The following is a 19,346-nucleotide window of genomic DNA, read 5'->3' on the forward strand; positions in this document are numbered from 1 at the left end:
TTCAGTTTTAATGGTCTCATTTTGATTTAAAGACTGTTTCTTAATAATGATGCACATTTTATTGAAATATTTTCAGTGTAACTTAAAAAGAAAATAACAATAAAACCATCCGCTAGCAGTGGTTTCCTCAGAAACAAAATGTTCTGTTGCATACTCCCATGATGGATAATGCAGTGTGCTTCTTTTATTTATAAAGCAATCTTATATAAAAAGATAAGTGATTTCTTCGTGTTACGTGAACCTTATCTTAGGTTAAACATTGTAAAATGTATTTATATTTTTTAAAGCAATCCTTTCCTGAGGATAGAGTTTTACTTTCTGAATTTACATTTTTTGTGACCCATTTTGAAGCTGTTATACCAAATCTAAGGGAAAAAAACTGACCTAGATGAATTGCTTACTTTGGTCTTGGAATTTTTATTTCTTATTAATAGGACTGGATCCCTCCCAATTCAAAGTCCATCACCATTACCATAAAGATGAGGAGAATGATGCCTTACTTGGTGGCCCAGCTCAGCTCACTGATGAGGAGAAATATAGGGATTGTGAAAGATTCAAGTTTTCCTGTCCAAGATGTGGAACAGAGAACATTTATGACAATGTCTTTGATGGTTCGGTTAGTTTTTGGTCTTTTTGTTTCCCTAGTAGGTTTGAAAAAAAGGCTTCCTCTAGAAAAAGGAGCTTTTCAAACAAGGGTCATTGGAATTTGGACTGGGGAAAGACACTGTTTTGGTTCTGTTATTGATAACTTTGGATCAGAGATTGTCAGTGCTGAATCCTATTCCATTCACACATTTTGGCATTGTACTCTGGAAGCATTTGTCAGATTAATGAAGCCAAATGGTGCATCTGCTTTGGTTTACAAATAGAAGTTAGTGTAATTTTTTTATATTTAATATTTATCTTAACTTTGTAACTTGCAATTTTCTATTTAATGAAGCCTCCTTGTAGCAATAACATTTTCTTATCCTAAATCATATTAATTGGAACATAGTGTTTTTGAAAATCAGTGTTTTTCTTTTTACATCCCACTTCCCTTCTTGACAGAAAGGTACTTCTGCACTATCTTTCCTGCTGTCTTTGTATATCAGACATAAAAAGTCATAGGGGATGCATTCCTGTCAAGAAGTGCTGCCAAAAAATGTATCTCTGACCTTGGCTCAGAACTTGAAATAGGGCCAGGTATTTAACTCTGCTGCGATGTTATGCATGGACTAGTCATTGGCAAATTAGCAGGCTGCAGAGTAGTGAAAACCTTGAAAGTTAAAGCAAATATATCCTTTATCTAAATTAAAAGTAATTATTTTAAGTTAATTTGGACAAACAGCAGATGTTTCGCATTTTTTGAATCAAAACAAAGCAGTCATTGGAAGCAAGCAAGAGGAAAGGACAGACACAGATCAGCAATGCTTTGTAAATCCTTGACTTATGCTTCATTACAGCTGTAAATACGATAGTTAATTGCATGGAGGCTTGACGACTTGCAGATGGGCTAACTGTAGAAGAGCTTATGTCAAGCTCTAAAATCTCTTCCACCTGGAATTGCTTAGTGTTGTGAGTGAGATTTTAGCCAGATCGGATCAGAAAAACATGGATTTGAAATATTAACAGGAAAAAAATCCCTCACAAACTGTTACAATCATACAGCCATATAGGGTGTTCCTTTACAATGAGAATTTCACTAACTTAATTTTAGCTATTTACAATTAATCTTTAGGATCTGAAAACTCAATTTCACATGTGTGAAGATATGCAAAATGTTCCAGTTGACAATTAATGTACAGTCTATGATTTTAGTGGATGACATGGTATAAACCTTTAATATTATTCTTTGTACTTTTAAAAATTATTAAATGAGCCTGAAACAAAATAGAGAGCTTAATGATGTACACTCTTGTAGCACATCTTCACATTTGATGCTTATAGGAATGATTCCAAGACTACGATCAATAGTCTTGAGAAGGATGTTGGTGTCCTTGATAAAAGTGATAAGCCTGTCTTTTTCAGGCGAATTGATTTTACTATAGATTTCACTAGTTTATTTTTATTCAACATCATTAGTTGAATGATAAAGTCTGAAACAAGTGATTTGTTAAGTTCCCCAAATGACATTTGTTTAAGAGAACAGTGAGAAGACTGTACATCCTAGTGGAGAAGAATCTTTAGGGATGGAGAAGCCAATTGTCATGGGACAGGAGGAAGGAAGACCTCTGTTGGGGATTAAATTGAAGAAGGGTTTTACAATATTTTGTCTCTTTATGCATTGCTAGCGTGTATTTGTGTATATACTGTATACACACTCTCGTGTGATAACTTTATAGTGGTTTTGTGATTGTTTTCAACATTATTTTAATCTGCAGGGAAAGCTTATGGAACCCAGCTTGCAACAGTGCAGTAAGAAAGAATGTGATGAGTCCCCTTTCAACTATATGATTCAAATGAACAACAAACTACTCTTGGATATTAGACGTTACTTAAAAAGCTACTATAATGTAAGTATCCAAAAAGTATTCTTTACAATGTTAAGTTAATCATCAGTTCTCTAATGGGTACTCAGTTTTTTTTGGGGTCACAGAGTATTCATTTTGTGCAATACTGGTTACTGTGCTTTATAGTAGCTGCAAACACCTTCCCCCCCCCCATAACTAATGTGATTTTTATTCTCATTAAAATAGATTGATGGATGTTAAATCCTAATTTTAAATACTTCTTGTTTGCAAAATAAATTTTAACATTCCCCAGTCTAAAGGATATGATAGATAAGAACATCTTAAATTTTTGCATATAAGTTATTGGCCATGTCACCGATAGAGTAGATCTTTGTATTTTAAGTTTATTTTTTGAAGAAAAGATGACTGTAATGCATTGAGAAAAATCTATGAAGGTAGGGATTTGAGCATGCAAATACCAACTTTTCTTTTAAACTAAATCTGGTTCAAGATGCATTATTTAATGAACAGCCTATTAATTTGAGAAAAGAGGCCTTGTCCACTAATAATGTTCTGAAGGATGACAGAGAGAATAACTTCTTACTATCTCTGTGGGTTATGAAGGTTTCTTTCTGGCTTGCAAGGTTTTTTGAACCACTTTGATACAATTTTTTTTAATCAAACATGTTGAAACCAGACACAAGCATAAAGGTTTTGGCATTTTTGGCATTATACAGCCTCTTCCAAGCAGCATGAAGAAGGCTGTTTAATAGCAAAATGTTACTGTCTATTCTTGATGTATCCATTTGTGGTTCAAAAATGTAGATAAAAGATATCGTATGGATTAAATTGCTCCGTGGCTCTTATAAACTGGACACAACCACTTCTTAGGTATCATAGTATTCAGATGTCATGGGACTAATTGAGTCACTTTTATAGTGTACAGACAAACTTAATATGAACTTAAGTATGATTCTATATATACAATGAAAATGTGTATCTACTGAAATGAGTTCATTTTCTTTTTTAGTTGCAACATAAATTGTAACTAGATCCTGGAGCAGGTTTATGGTGAGATGGGTTGGGAATGTTTCTGTGAAATGGTAAAGGATATTTGTTTTATAATAGTCCATGTGGGAGCTTCAGATGCTCAGCGCTTCTGAAAATAAGGCCTTAGGTGTATAAAGCTGAGTAACCAAAATTAGACTCTGTTTTTGAAAATTTAGTCTTTTGAATGGCTTACCAAATTGATGGTTCCTTTGGTTGAATATTACAAAATGTTTGCAGGGAAGTACAGTAGTAATAATTTTTTCTAGTAGCTCCAGTTTATGCTTATGTTCTAATAGCTCTCACTTGGGTACTGTTTTTTCCCTCTGTATTAATTCTTAACACATTTAAAGTAAATGTTTCCATACTTATCACATTGTCAGTGGAAAAAAATTCTGAATTCCTTTAAGAATTCTTTTTAAAAAAATCTCAATTCCTTTATATTTGTTTGTAGTATTTGACGGCCCTATTTTCAGAGAGCCAAACATTTTTTGCCATGTTTCAATTTAGTCACTTAATTACAAGTGCGAATAAGTTGCTCCTTCATATGAAAGTTGAAGGCATTGGCAAATGGTTTGAATAGGCAACACTATACCGAACGTATGGGTTTGAGACCTCATATTTAACCTTAACCTAGCAGAAGCTTCCTTTCAAAGTTCATCTGTTTCCAAAATGGACATTCAAATAGCATAATTATTGTTACGTAATGAAATTTGTCTTATTAAGGCAATATATCAAAGCATGTAGCTTTAGTGTAAAAGTTGCTTACCTGCTAAACTTTTCTAGATTTGATGCATTTAAATTGTCATAATTATTTAACAAGTGCTAAGCACATTTCGAGCACTTACTGTGCAAGAAAATATTACATGCACAGAATGTACAATACCAAACACATTGAAAGAGACAAATTGTGTGCAAGTTAAGGGGAAAGAGTTAGTATTGCACTATGCTCTGTCCATATCAATAAACGTCTTGCAGTAGATTTGTTCCACATCATTATGAAATCAAGTTATAAATCAAAACGGAAAGTGCCATTGTTTGAATGCTGCCAAACGATTAGAAAGGTTCATTACATTCTAACTTTTTAAATATCCTTTTCCATGGTCCATAGAAATTGTGATTGAATATAACTAATGAGCTCCTTCATGTGGAAGTTATAGCAGTGTAACAGGGAGTTCCCTGAACTTTTAGATACATTTTAATAGGAATTTATTGAGAATTGAGCTTTTAGACCAGTTGATCAAATTATTTGTACAGCATTTTGAAGGTGGTAAAGCTGTGTAAATGCCAAGTATCATTATTAGTCTCCAGAAGATTGAGATTACTGTGCTGCCAGAGCTTATTTCCAAATGGAATAGTATTTTTAGTTTGTAAAAGGAGATTTCTTTGCGTTGGACAGGAAACCTTTATTGTATCCCAGTAATAATTAGAGAGGCAGGTGCTCTGTGAGCTTCATTGTATCTCTTTTATCCAGTACTTCTAATAGCTGTGTAACAGTTGGAGTTGAAAATTTTCAAATGACATGTTTGGGCTAAGGGAAATATATAATCTTATAAACTATAATGACATACATTCTGAGCAAAACTTTGGATGAAACTTTGAGACTTGGGTGTTGCGGATTGTTGTTGGAATGGTTGCGCCCTTCAGTTTCTCAGGAAGAGAGGTAAAGATTTAATATAGAAAAACAAATTTTTAGTTCACGTTTGTATGGCAGATATTACGATTGTTTCTATAGGGATAAAATTGTACTTAAAACAGAAGTGTATCTATATGAAAATGTAAAGGTTTTGTTTTAACCTTAATTATAGTAAACTACATTTTATGAAGGTAACAGTGCCTAGATTCAGATGATTTCATAACGCCTGTTCCAAAACCCATAGAAATCAATGGGAGTCTTTACATTGAGTTCAATGGGCTTTGAATCAGGCCCTTAAGGATTTCAGACCACTCCTCCTTCATTCCTTATTCTGTTTAAGTGCCTTAAAAAGTCCAGCCTTGTAAATTTATCATGATAAATTTTATCAGCTTAGGTACAAAATCTGTTTGTCATGGTGCTGATAAAAATTGAATGATACTTTACTTGTAAAAGACAAAACAAAATAAACCCCCCCCAAATAAATACACCATGCAAGTGGGCAAGTAGAACTGTGCAAGCCTGCTATAATTCCTACTGTTTTAACGCATGCATTCACCTTTTTGTAAAGTACATTTCTTTGTTGCGAAAACCAGCCTGGTTCCATTTGAACACTGAAATATTGTTTAGCTGCCACAAACCGCATTTAGCATTATTCCAATAGTTAATTCCTTAATATTAAATAACATACACCAGCCTTGATCTTAATTATTCATTTGTAACTGCAAATATATTAAGCCAAGATGACATCCAAAGATTTTCGTTTTTTTCCAGAGCTGCATTATTCTTTTGAAAGATTGATCTCAGTTTTTTAAATTCGGCTGCAGAAAAGCAAATAGAGAGAGAGAAATAGCTAATCTAAATTGGGAAATGAAGAGGGCTTTTTTTAAGCATGAAAATTTCATCATCTTGTCAGCTGGCAGAATGCCTGCTGTGTGGATTCACAAAGGCTAAGAATTACACTTTCATGAAATTTTCCTCACTAACTGCCCTGGTTAATTTGAAAGATAACCCACTGTTTTAATTCATTCCTCAATTGGGCGGTGCAGGTTTTATTTTTGATCTGACAAAGCATTTGTGTTAATCGTTTTGGCCCTCTACTAGACACTCTTGGGATTGTGCTTTTACAATAAACGTGTCTGTGATAGCTCTTTAGTCTATTATACTTACAATAGATCCATAGAACTGGTAATTAATTCTGTACTGCTTTGGAAATGGGAAGAATAGGTGTAGCTCTGTCAAGTGCTGCTGGGAAGTTTGTTTAGCTGGTTCATTTTTGAAGTGTTACCCTCAGCCATCAATGAAACATCCATGCTGGAGAGGGGCTAGGACAGAAATCCATGACCATAAATGAGTAAACAAACCCAACTTTTACCTTGAAGAGTGAAGTAACTTAATTTATGGTATTTGCATCTAATTCTTATGTTGAAAAAGTATAACAGAAACTTCCCGTTTAAATATTTGTCTATAATGTGAACACACATTATAGAAAGAGTTTGGGGTATAAAGGTTAGCTATTCTATTGCCTTTAATTGCACAACCCAATCCATAGCCATAAGAAAATTGCAGAATCTAACACTTAACACCCCTAAATACATTTCTCATATTTCCTTTGGTTATTAAGAGAAGAAATGGATTACCAATGTAATGTCCACAAATTAAAGCTAAAAACAGTACATTACACGTGCGATCTGACTGATAGCAAAGTTCACCTTGCATTGAGTGGGTTGTTGATGAAGAACTATTATCACACAATCACAATATTCTTTTACCTGTTCATTTAATGTACACCTGTGGTGCATCAGCAGCTTGTTTGTAGTTAAGGGATATGTTTAAATATGAGGAAGTCTCAAGTTTATTTGCTATTAGTTCACAGTTACTAACACTGTAAAACCTGTTTTGACTTATGCATCTTTGTTTTATGTACAGTATTTTTTTTTTAAAATGCAACTAGCCTTAAAATAAGGTGTAACAAAATGCCTTTATTTCATGGCCCTTGTCCACTGAATCACTATACCCCACAGATGGAAGTGAGTTTGAAGGTTATTGAACACTGCTAAATAACTTTGTGCTGTTCTGCTGTGAAAATTCAGTGTTCAATAGCCCTCAAAATTTCTCATTTCTTACCTGTGGTGGGGTGGTCTGCTGCTGGCACATTAGGACTCAGTATAAAGCATATAGGTACCCTAGTTGAAGCTCTCTCTTGAATTATTTTAGTTTTTGTGTATATCTTGGTTTTTGTATTAATATTTAGTACATTTAGAAAGGTGAACATTTTTTAAAAGAACGCCATTATAAGAAGTTTTAAAAAGCTTGTAAATATTGAGATTTCAATACATATCCATATAACAGTACAAAGATAACAGGTCTGGTTCTGAACCTATCTTTTCTCCCACTGCAATCAAATGCACTGCCAACAAGCTACAGGTGGACACCACATGAACAGGTAAACACATGATTGTAAGGAATGTGATGACTGTTCTGTAATCATGTTCTCCCAAGATTAATCTGTTAGTTTTTTGGTACTAGTAACTTTAGGGTGTTTAAGCATTTGATAATGAGTAAATAAGACCAAAACACAGGAGAAATTAAGAGGTCATTTGAGGAAAGTGTTAGTCAGCTATGATGAGAAGCTGCTATCCAAGCATGAGTATTGACTATTATGGGAATACTAGTCTCCTATATATACATGGATTTGTGAGGCTTTTGAAGAGTTTGGAATTACATCATTGTACTCTCACTTTATGAATCAAACATGATGGTGATGTTTCCATAATAGGGGGAGCTTCCAAGTGAAGGCAGAGCTGAAAACAAGTGAAGGCAGAGCAGTGCAAAGGAAAGGTAAAAGACTAATGTGGTTCTGTTAGTGGTTCCAAAGGGCCTAAGAATGAATGAAAAGAAAATCTCATCAAATTCTCAAGATTTTCTTTGGTTTTTAGTTGGTTTGCCCAATAGCATCTCCTCTGTCTTTTTCTTCATTGCAACTGACAGCTACATTTCAACCAGAACCCTATTTTGGCTAACCACCAGGAAATAGGAGATTTACTGTTCAATGAGGAAACAATAATCAATATACCGATTGTATTGTAGCCCAAACAATCTTAGAAGCTCACATGTACACTGGACTGGAGATAGGATGAGACCCTTTGGGAAACCATATGCAAGGGCTCTTTGGAATGATAAGCAGTTATAAATCACAGACTTCATTGTGTATTAGTTAGAATTGGTTAATCACTACTGTAACTTCTCTGTAATCTGCACCATTAAGGGAAGGTTTGAGACCTCTACCATCAAGATTACTTTTTTTAGCACAGTGTTTCAAGGTGATGGTCAATCAAGGCAACTTCACAAAAGGCACCAGCATTTTTCTTATCAGTGATGGACTGACACTTTTTTATTGGCTTTTAGTAGTCCCAATGGGTAGGAGCCCAGCTCACTAATGGTTGAGTTAATCTTGCCCAATGCCCTCAGAACCTCAGTCATTGAGACTGGGTGAAATTCAGCTAGAAAATAGGGTATGTTTATCCTTTTCTACCTGCACTGTGTAAGAATGTGCATAATTTTAACTGTGCCATTACTGACCCACTGTTCCAATAAGTGAACAGAATTGTCTTTCCGAGTGTTATGGAAACAATGAAGTCCACTTCTGAGTGCATACTATTGAAACTAGTCCATTAACAGAAACAGTGATGTGCCTTGACCGCAGCCTAGCGGTCATGATAACTATGACAAAGTGGTGCAGGTGCTATAAGAGAGGACAATCATAGTCTCATTCTAGACTTGACTGTTTCCAAGGCAATTTCAATAGCCAACCAGGAACCACTACTGGAATTCAGATTTTCATATTCATGTAATTCTCTTTTTTAGCAGTAGTTGTTGAAATATGTATTTACATCTGTCTAGGCTTAGGCTTTTTGCTATATGCCATTCAAATTTTTAATGTAATTTTGGATAGAAAAGGACCTCTAATGTGTATGATATGACAAGGAATAGGAGTCCAGTAATTACTTAAATTTGGGTACATCTAAAATTTATGAAACACAGTTGCCAATTCTAACTGCAATTTTGATTGATATACTTGCACTTCTTATTCAAAGCAAATAATGCTTTTTACAGTGAATTATCAAACAGTCATATACATCTGTGCTACTGATTGAAGCTCTTACTTTTGGAGGCCATTTTAACCATCTTGCTGGATGATAATCCAAAATGTAGTCCATTGACCTTGAACTTCTTACCTTGCATATGTGAGAAGATCCAAAAAGTCTCTACAGTAGAAGAGGTCACACTTCCACCAGACATGACTTCCCTTCCCACCTTGCCCTGCTCAATGTCTTGCTTCCATAGAGGCAACAGGCAGCTGGAGACTCTTGTCCTCAGAATGACATTTTTGTCAATATTTGTTGTCGTCTTTACCAAAATGTTTTCAAGTGACTGGCAGTATAGAATCCTTTGGTTTGACACTACTTTTAGAAAGCTATGGGATGTTTTTGAAAGTTGTTATAGGAGAGATTGAGGGTCTGTCTTAGTATGCATGGTCTCTTTTCAGCCACAGCAGCCAAAATAGCAGATAAGTCTCTTAATGCTGTTGGTAAGGCCTCCTCACGGCCAGACCTAGTGTTCCTTGCTCAAAGGCCTCAGGAGGTGAAGGAACAAACAATAACATTAACGGCTAATACAGCTCCTGCACAGGGAAAACAGTCTAACCTTCACATTCCTCTGTCAGAGTAGGTAGGCCTGTCTATGCTACGTGCTAAGACAAAGTAAGTTGGGCAGATACCGGAACAAGATAAGAAGCCACTTGTAGCTGTTACTATCATCAGAAACATAAGTGTCTGTAACTGAGGTTTACTGGCATTAATCAAGAATCAGTCCTCAATCAGAGGTATTAATTTCCAAAAAGATTTTTATAGTTTTTACCAGCTTTGGGGGGAAAAAACAGGTATTTTGTACCAAGAATCCGTTTCCTTGAACATCTTGGTTTATTCCTCTTTTAGTGTCCCCTTGCTTCAAGAAATGTTTCCATTTCAGTGAATCCTTGGAAGTCTCTAGACAGCAGAAAAAAGCAGCTAATAGAAACAAAAATGTCTATATCATCCAAGTATTCCACAATTCCCTGGAGAAGAAGAAAGGGATTAAATAATGCAGATTAGCATTCTGATTTGTAAAGTTTCCACTGCTCTCTGTTCCTTCCAAGAGTCCAGAAAATGTATTAGCCCAAACTTCATTGGACATAGCTTCCTCTAATTCTTTCCTTTTCTCAAAAGAAAAAAGGGGAAAATATCAGATATAAAGATAATATATTATCTTATCTATTTATCCAAGAAGGAAAGTGAAATATCTTCTTCACAATTATAAGAATCCGTCAAAGAAACCACAGATACATTGATTTTTCTTGCTTTTAAGAAAAATACAGTAGCATCTTTAAATCTTCAAAGGAAGGAAGCAGAACCCTCAAACAAAATATTTATTTTTTCCCCTCCCCTCTTTCTTAAACTGTCCCAGAAACTATTGATTTCTGGAAATAGATTCAACATAAGATGTCCCCCAAAATAGAGACACTGTCTTAACAGTTTACAAAATTATGTAAAATTTAGTGAAGCTGAAATATGCTAAAGTAAAGTTCACACACCTGTCAAAGTAGTCTTTTTGTTAGCAAAAGACAGTAATTCCTTCTGATGGTGGCCTCTTTCCTTAGGATCCTTGGTGCAGAATGATTTGTTGTTTCCTTATGGGGGAGGTTCTTGGAGTTCTCTGCTGCATCTATCCTACTTTTATGTCTTTTACATGTTCTGTTTTTGTTATATCTCTGCTGTATGCAGATCTATTTACATTTTATGGTAAAAGTTAAAACTGTCCACCAAGAAAATATCTCTGGTCACTTATTACTGACATCTTCCTAAATGCTATAATTATCAACAAGATACTTTTCCTCTAATGAAATGACCAGCATGTGCCTGTAGAGAGGCAATTGCCATATCAGATGGATCTCAGCAGCTGCAAGGTTTGCATTGGTTCAGTGAGGCCCTCAAAAATGAGGTAGCAGAAAATGCAAGAAAAGAAAAGCATATTATTAAATTTAAGAGTTCCTTTTGTCAATTTAATTCTAGACAGTTTAGAAGAACACCACTTTATTGGTACAACAAATACAGATTTTGGTCCAAACCACTTAGGAAAAGAAGAGGTCAAGGACCAAGCAAACACAGAGCAAACAGACCAATTGCATGACTCCAAACACTCAGCACACCTCCTGAGAAGGCAGTATTCTTGACCCAATCTCAGAAAATGAGCTGTCACAGTAGGTTCCAGGGGCTATGTAGTAATGTTTACCAAAATTCTTTCTCTATCCTCTGTAGCATCTTCAGTGATCAGGAACCTGGAACAGGTAGCCCTTATGGTGCAGGCAATTCATAAACTCATGTCAGTTGGTGCAGCAAAGGCAGCCACTGCTGAGTTACACACTTCTCAGGCATTGCACATATTTGTTCTGATATGGCCCATTGAGATCAAATCAATGCTGGGCTTCAAATGCCTCAGCAGGTCTGTAGAGAAGCCTTCCTTTAGGAGGGAGACATTGCTCTGAATTTTAGCAGTCATGGACTTAAAGAATTTTGAGACGTCATTTCAACTTAACCAGTTCCTTTCTTTGTGCCTTTATTTGCTCCTTTTACAATAGATTTTCTTCACTCTCTTTTCAGGGCTATCACTTTGCCTAACACTGCCAAGGCAGAATTCTATCTTTTGATGTCACTGAATGTGTAAATCAGGTCCTTTTACTAGTGACTGTAGGGCATCTGTCTTTTTCTGTATGGGAATAACATTCTGATAAATCTCCAGACAAGTGAAGAGGTAAATACAAGCATCCAGATAGTCATGGAAACCCTACAGTCCCATCGATTTGTTTAAATTTAGGGAAAACAAGTCTAATACCCAGTATAGTTTTAGATCACCCAGGAGTAAACAAAAGAGATACTCTTCAAGCAAGAGTATTCCTATCTGAAGAAAGGAGCAGGGAAGCTGTACTCTGATATACATCCACTATTGAGCAGTAAGCATCCAGCTGCAAGCCTCTCTTCTATGAGTTCTGGGCATAATAGTGTCCTTGATAGAGTTTCTACAGTTGGGAATGCGTAATTGTGTTTTGCACAGAAATTGAGATCACAATCAAAAAGAAACCTCACACTCTTCCCCGTCCCACAAAGTGACAACATTCTTTGTTTGGTGGATGTACTCAAATTAGATCATAAGAGAGTCTCCTTTTTCTTCAAATGTTGAGAAAAATAACTGTCAGAGATGCCAGTCTCCAGAGCTGGAGATGTGCATTGGAAGCAGAATTTTATTCCTGGAGTGTGATCTAAGGTGGGGGGGACCCACAATGTAATTTTTTTTCCCAATGATTTGGTTAGTTTTACAGAAGTTTGTAGGACTGAAGCTAAATGTGCTGGCTATACAAGAGCTGCGTATTATTCACTGATCAAGGTAGACAACAGCTTGATGATGAGAGACTTTAGACAAGTAGCATGAGTGCCTTTCAGCTACTCACTCTACATCAGGAATCAGTAGCCCTTTTCTTTTGGGCAGAATTGAAAATTCAGTCCCTTGAGGCCATACACCGAGAATCATAGAAATGTAGGCTGAAAGGCACCTTAAGAAGAGACATGCACTGATGCAGGATCAAGTAAACCTAGACCATCCCCGATGGGTGTTTGTCTAACCTGTTTTTAAACACCGCGGATGATTGGGATTCCACAACCTCCATTGGAAGCCTACGCCAGAGCTTAACCATGCTTATAGTTAGAAAGAGTTTCCTAATATCTAACCTAAATCTCCCTCACTGCAGATCAAGCCCCTTGTTTCTTGTCTTACCGTCAATGGATACAAAGAATAATTGATCACAGTCCTTTTTATAACAGCCTTTATCATGTTTGGAGACAGTTATCAGGTTCCCCTCTCCGTTGTCTTTTCTGAAAACTAAACATGCACAGTTTTTTCAATCTTTCCTCATAGGTAGGATTTCTAAACTGATTCTCATTCTTGTTACTCTCCCCTGCACTCCCTCCAATTTCTCCATATCTTTCCTAAAGTGTGGTGCCCACAATGGATACAGTAGTTCTGTTGAGGCATCACCATACTTCCCATGTCTTGACACTCCAGTTAATACACCCGAGAACATTATCCTTTTTTATAACTGCCTCACACTGTTGACTCATTCAGTTTATCTACTAGAGTACCCCAGATCCTTTTCAGCAGTACTACCACCTAGCCAGTTATTCCCCATTTTGTAGTTGTGCATTTGATTTTTCCTTCCTAAATGAAGTACTTTGCACTTATCTTTAGTGAAATTCATTTTGTTAAATTCAGAGCAATTCTCCAAATTTTCGTGGTGGTTTGAATTCTAATCCTGCTCTCCAAAGTGCTTGCAACCCCTCCCAACTTTGTATCGTCTGCATATTTTATAAGCATGCCCTCCACTCCACTATCCATGTTATTAATGAAAATAATAAATGGCACTGACCCCTGTGGGACCTCACTAGATATATCCTCCCAGTTTGACAGTGAAGCATTGATGATTACTCTTTAAAGTACAGTCTTTCAACCAGTTTTGCACCCCCTTAAAGTAATTTCATCTAGACCATGTCTGTAGTTTGCGTATGAGAATGTCATGTGGGACTCAACTCAAAATATATCGCATCTGTTGTTTCCCCCTATCTACTGGGACAGTAACAATGTCAAAAAAGGAAATTAGGTAGATTTGGGGTAGTCTTTTTCTTTTTTTTCTTTTTTTTTTTTTCCTTGACAAATCCATGCTGGTTATTCCTTATAACCCTGTGTTCCTCTGGGTGATTCCAAATTGGTTAACAATTTGTTCCAGTATCTTTCCAGGTATCAAAATTGGGCTGTGAGTGATCTATAATTCTCTGGGTGCTATTGGTTCCTCCTTTTTAAAGATAGGAGCCATGTTTGCTCTTCCCAGGCCTCTGGGACCTCACCTGTCCACCTGGAATTCCTGAAGATAATTACTAACTGTTCCAAGATTGCAGCAACCAGTTCCTTAAGTACTCTAGGATGAATTTAATCAGGCCATGCTGCTTTGAATACAGCTAACTTACCTAAATAGTCTTTAACCTGTCTTTTCCCTGTTTTGGCTTGTGTTCCTCCCTCCTTATTATCAATATTAATTGCGCAGAATATCTGGTCACCATTTTAGTGAGGACTGAAGCAAAATGATGTCATTAGTTACTAGTTCTCCTTCCCTGCTAAGTAGAAGACCTACCCTTTGCTTCATCTTTTTCTTGTTTCCTACAGCCTTTCATGTCCCTAGGTGTAACTCATTTTGTGCCTTAGTCTTTCTGATTTTGTCCCCACATGCTTGTGCTATTCTTTTGTATTCCTCCTTGTGCAATTCATCCATGTTTCCACTTTTTGTAGGATTCCTTTTTGATTTTCAGGTCATTAAAGAGCTCCTGATGGAGCCATATTGGCTTCTTATTGTTCTTCCTATCTTTCCTTCACGTTAGGATAGTTTACTGTTGTGCCTTTAATATTATCTCTTTGAGAAACTGCCAGCTCTCCTAAACTTCTTTTTTCCTTTAGATTTTCTTCCTATTGGACCTTACCTACCCGTTCTCTGAGTTTGCTAAAGTCTACTTTTATTTACGTCACTTGTAATTATTCTGCTGCTCTCATTCCTTCCTTTCCTTAGAATAATGACATCTATCATTTTATGATCACTTTCACCCAAATGTGCTTCCACTTTCAGATTTGCAACCAATTCCTCCCTATTGGTCAGTATCAAGTCTAATATGGCAGCCCCCCTACTTATGTCCTCCACTTTGTGATGCAAAAATTTGTCCCCAATACATTCCAAGTACTTGTTAGAAATTTTATATTTTGCCATGTTACTTGTCCAACAGATGTCTGGTTAGTTAAAGTCCCTGTTACAATCGGATCTTATGTTTTGGATATTTCTCTTATTTCTTCTAGAAATGTCACATCTTCCTTCTCTTCCTGATTTGATGGCCTACAGTAGACTTTACCCCTATTTTTCCCTCTTTTTTTATCTTTACCCAGAGACTTTTAACTGGTTTGCCTCTCACCTCCTTCTAGAACTTGGAACAACTGTATATATTCTCAATGTATAATGCAACACCTTTCTCCTTTTTTTTTCTGCCTGTCCTTCCTGAAAAAGCTTATACCCCTCTATACCAATTTTCCAGTAATGAGATGTATGCCACAAAGTCTCTGTGATGCCAGTTAGAACATAAAATAAATTATGACTTCCAGTTCTTCCCGTTTAATCCCCCTACTCTTTGCATTTTTGTATAGACATCTAAGATGTTGAGCAGAATCCCCCACTGATTTTCCTCTTGTTGCTTCTGTGACCCTGTTGTAATTTTCCAAGTCCCCCCACAACATCTAGCTCTCTGTTAAAGTCACCTTTTGAAAGACTATGGCAATGCCAAAGCAGATTGGCTAAGAAGAAGAAAGGTTAATAAGGCTGAATGGCATCTTCATTCTGCAATCTTCCAAAAATAGTAAAAAGGTAAATGTAATATTCTTGTCTGTGTCTTTTTCCTGAGACAGAGAATATTTCAAAAGCTTGAATCTAACAAGCTGAGAATAATTTTGGAGAATTATTGAGGAGAATTATTAGTCCAGGAAATCCTGATACTTCTTGGTAGTAGATTGTCTCTGCCTCTTCTCCTGCAACTCCATTCAGATCTTCTGTCTCAGGGCCTGGAGCTTGACAGCTTGAGTTTTTGAAAAGGATGAACAAAAAGATTGACGAAGGTGAATCCAACTACATCTTGCAGACTTTTAGGAAACCATAAACCACCATTTCATATTCTGGGGTCTCAAGAAGGTTTTGATACTAGTGCTGACTAAAACACACAGATCCACTGAAATGTAGTGTTCCTTGTGTTTTACATTGTCTTCAGGATGATATAGACTTTAATCTGTTAGTTGTCTTCACTTGTTGCTATTTGGGAAAAAATTTGATCCTTATCAGAATTCTAGATTTATTTTGGTTCCCACTATGACCAAATTAATCTGAACAGCCAAACTGTTAAATTTTCCAAAAATACCAACGCTTCCTGCATGGAGAGTAAATTTAGTTTTGAAAATCCGAGAAGCCCTCAAGCATCTTTTTTAACAAAACCACCACCTTTGTAGCAATAACATCTGCAAAGAATGTCAAACATCAAAGCTTTATCCACGGAAGACCAGTGTTGTATGATTCACTTCTCTTAGGGAAGAGTCTGATGATAGAGAATCTCCAGGTTATAGTCAGGAGCAGAGGAATGAGAAGTATAATGTAAGGGCCGGATCAGATGATAAACAGTCACATAAAAAAGAATCTGGCACATCAGAAAAAGGCAGGCTAATAAACAGGGACAAGTTTTTAAAGTGCTTGTACACAAATGCCAGAAGTCTAAATAATAAGATGGGTGAACTAGAGTGCCTTGTGATAAAGGAGGATATAGATATAATAGGCATCACAGAAACCTGGTGGACTGAGACCAATCAATGGGACACAATCATTCCGGGGTACAAAATATATTGGAAGGACAGAACAGGCCGTGCAGGGGGAGGAGTGGCACTATATGTTAAAGAAAGTGTAGATTCAAATGAAGTAAAAATCTTAAGCGAATCCACAGGTTCCATAGAGTCTCTATGGATAGAAATTTCATGCTCTAGTAAAAATATAACAGTAGGGATCTATTATCGACCACCTGACCAGGACAGTAATAGTGATGATGAAATGCTAAGGAAAATTAGAGAGGCTATCAAAATTAACAACCCAATAATAGTGGGGGATTTCAATTATCCCCATATTGACTGGGAACATTTCACTTCAGGACGAAATGCAGAGATAAAATTTCTCGATACTTTAAATGACTGCTTCATGGAGCAGCTGGTACGGGAACCCACAGGGGAGAGGCGACTCTAGATTTAATCCTGAGTGGAGCGCAGGAGCTGGTCCAAGAGGTAACTATAGCAGGACCGCTTGGAAATAGTGACCATAATACAATAGCATTCAACATCCCTGTGGTGGGAAGAACATCTCAACTGCCCAACACTGTGGCCTTTAATTTCAAAAGGGGGAACTATACAAAAATGAGGGGGTTAGTTAGACAAAAGTTAAAAGGTACAGTGACTAAAGTGAAATCCCTGCAAGTTGCGTGGGCCCTTTTTAAAGACACCATAATAGAGGCCCAACTTCAATGTATACCCCAAATTAAGAAAAACAGTAAAAGAACTAAAAAAGAGCCACCGTGGCTTAACAACCATGTAAAAGAAGCAGTGAGAGATAAAAAAGACTTCCTTTAAAAAGTGGAAGTCAAATCCTAGTGAGGCAAACAGAAAGGAGCACAAACACTGCCAACTTAAGTGCAAGAGTGTAATAAGAAAAGCCAAAGAGGAGTTTGAAGAACGGCTAGCCAAAAACTCCAAAGGTAATAACAAAATGTTTTTTAAGTACATCAGAAGCAGGAAGCCTGCTAAACAACCAGTGGGGCCCCTTGACGATGAAAATACAAAAGGAGCGCTTAAAGATGATAAAGTCATTGCGGAGAAACTAAATGGATTCTTTGCTTCAGTCTTCACGGCTGAGGATGTTAGGGAGATTCCCAAACCTGAGCTGGCTTTTGTAGGTGACAAATCTGAGGAACTGTCACAGATTGAAGTATCACTAGAGGAGGTTTTGGAATTAATTGATAAACTCAACATTAACAAGTCACCGGGACCAGATGGCATTCACCCAAGAGTTCTGAAAGAACTCAAATGTGAAGTGCGGAACTATTAACTAAGGTTTGTAACCTGTCCTTTAAATCGGCTTCGTACCCAATGACTGGAAGTTAGCTAATGTAACGCCAATATTTAAAAGGGCTCTAGGGGTGATCCGGCAATTACAGACCGGTAAGTCTAACGTCGGTACCGGGCAAATTAGTTGAAACAATAGTAAAGAATAAAATTGTCAGACACATAGAAAAACATAAACTCTTGAGCAATAGTCAACATGGTTTCTGTAAAGGAAATCGTGTCTTACTAATCTATTAGAGTTCTTTGAAGGGGTCAACAAACATGTGGACAAGGGGATCCGTGGACATAGTGTACTTAGATTTCCAGAAAGCCTTTGACAAGGTCCCTCACCAAAGGCTCTTACGTAAATTAAGCTGTCATGGGATAAAAGGAAAAGTCCTTTCATGGATTGAGAACTGGTTAAAGGACAGGGAACAAAGGGTAGGAATTAATGGTAAATTCTCAGAATGGAGAGGGGTAACTAGTGGTGTTTCCCAAGGGTCAGTCCTAGGACCAATCCTATTCAATTTATTCATAAATGATCTGGAGAAAGGGGTAAACAGTGAGGTGGCAAAGTTTGCAGATGATACTAAACTACGCAAGATAGTTAAGACCAAAGCAGATTGTGAAGAACTTCAAAAAGATCTCACAAAACTAAGTGATTGGGCGACAAAATGGCAAATGAAATTTAATGTGGATAAATGTAAAGTAATGCACATTGGAAAAAATAACCCCAACTATACATACAACATGATGGGGGCTAATTTAGCTACAACGAGTCAGGAAAAAGATCTTGGAGTTATCGTGGATAGTTCTCTGAAGATGTCCACGCAGTGTGCAGAGGCGGTCAAAAAAGCAAACAGGATGTTAGGAATCATTAAAAAGGGGATAGAGAATAAGACTGAGAATATATTATTGCCCTTATATCAATCCATGGTACGCCCACATCTCGAATACTGTGTACAGATGTGGTCTCCTCACCTCAAAAAAGATATTCTAGCACTAGAAAAGGTTCAGAAAAGAGCAACTAAAATGATTAGGGGTTTAGAGAGGGTCCCATATGAGGAAAGATTAAAGAGGCTAGGACTCTTCAGTTTGGAAAAGAGAAGACTAAGGGGGGACATGATAGAGGTATATAAAATCATGAGTGATGTTGAGAAAGTGGATAAGGAAAAGTTATTTACTTCTTCCCATAATACAAGAACTAGGGGTCACCAAATGAAATTAATAGGCAGCAGGTTTAAAACAAATAAAAGGAAGTTCTTCTTCACGCAGCGCACAGTCAACTTGTGGAACTCCTTACCTGAGGAGGTTGTGAAGGCTAGGACTATAACAATGTTTAAAAGGGGACTGGATAAATTCATGGTGGCTAAGTCCATAAATGGCTATTAGCCAGGATGGGTAAGAATGGTGTCCCTAGCCTCTGTTCGTCA

The 19,346-nt window shown here is 36.8% G+C and overlaps 1 protein-coding gene across 10 annotated transcripts in view; it reads left to right on the top strand.

Moving 5' to 3' along the window:
- Nucleotides 1–19,346, top strand: part of POLA1 (DNA polymerase alpha 1, catalytic subunit) — a 348,901-nt gene that overhangs the window by 185,481 nt on the left and 144,074 nt on the right. For 8 of the 10 annotated variants that reach the window (XM_039494489.1, XM_039494445.1, XM_039494462.1 and 5 more), the window contains exons 33-34: nucleotides 435–616; nucleotides 2,361–2,492. In XM_039494489.1, coding sequence (XP_039350423.1) covers nucleotides 435–616; nucleotides 2,361–2,492 — 314 coding nt within the window. Of the gene's footprint in view, nucleotides 1–434; nucleotides 617–2,360; nucleotides 2,493–7,888; nucleotides 7,951–19,346 lie in introns of all 10 variants that reach the window. The other 2 variants (XM_039494508.1, XM_039494498.1) reach the window with 1 other exon arrangement.

Source organism: Mauremys reevesii, linkage group 1, assembly GCF_016161935.1.
Source record: "Mauremys reevesii isolate NIE-2019 linkage group 1, ASM1616193v1, whole genome shotgun sequence".
In the NCBI taxonomy this organism is placed as follows: Eukaryota; Metazoa; Chordata; order Testudines; family Geoemydidae; genus Mauremys; species Mauremys reevesii.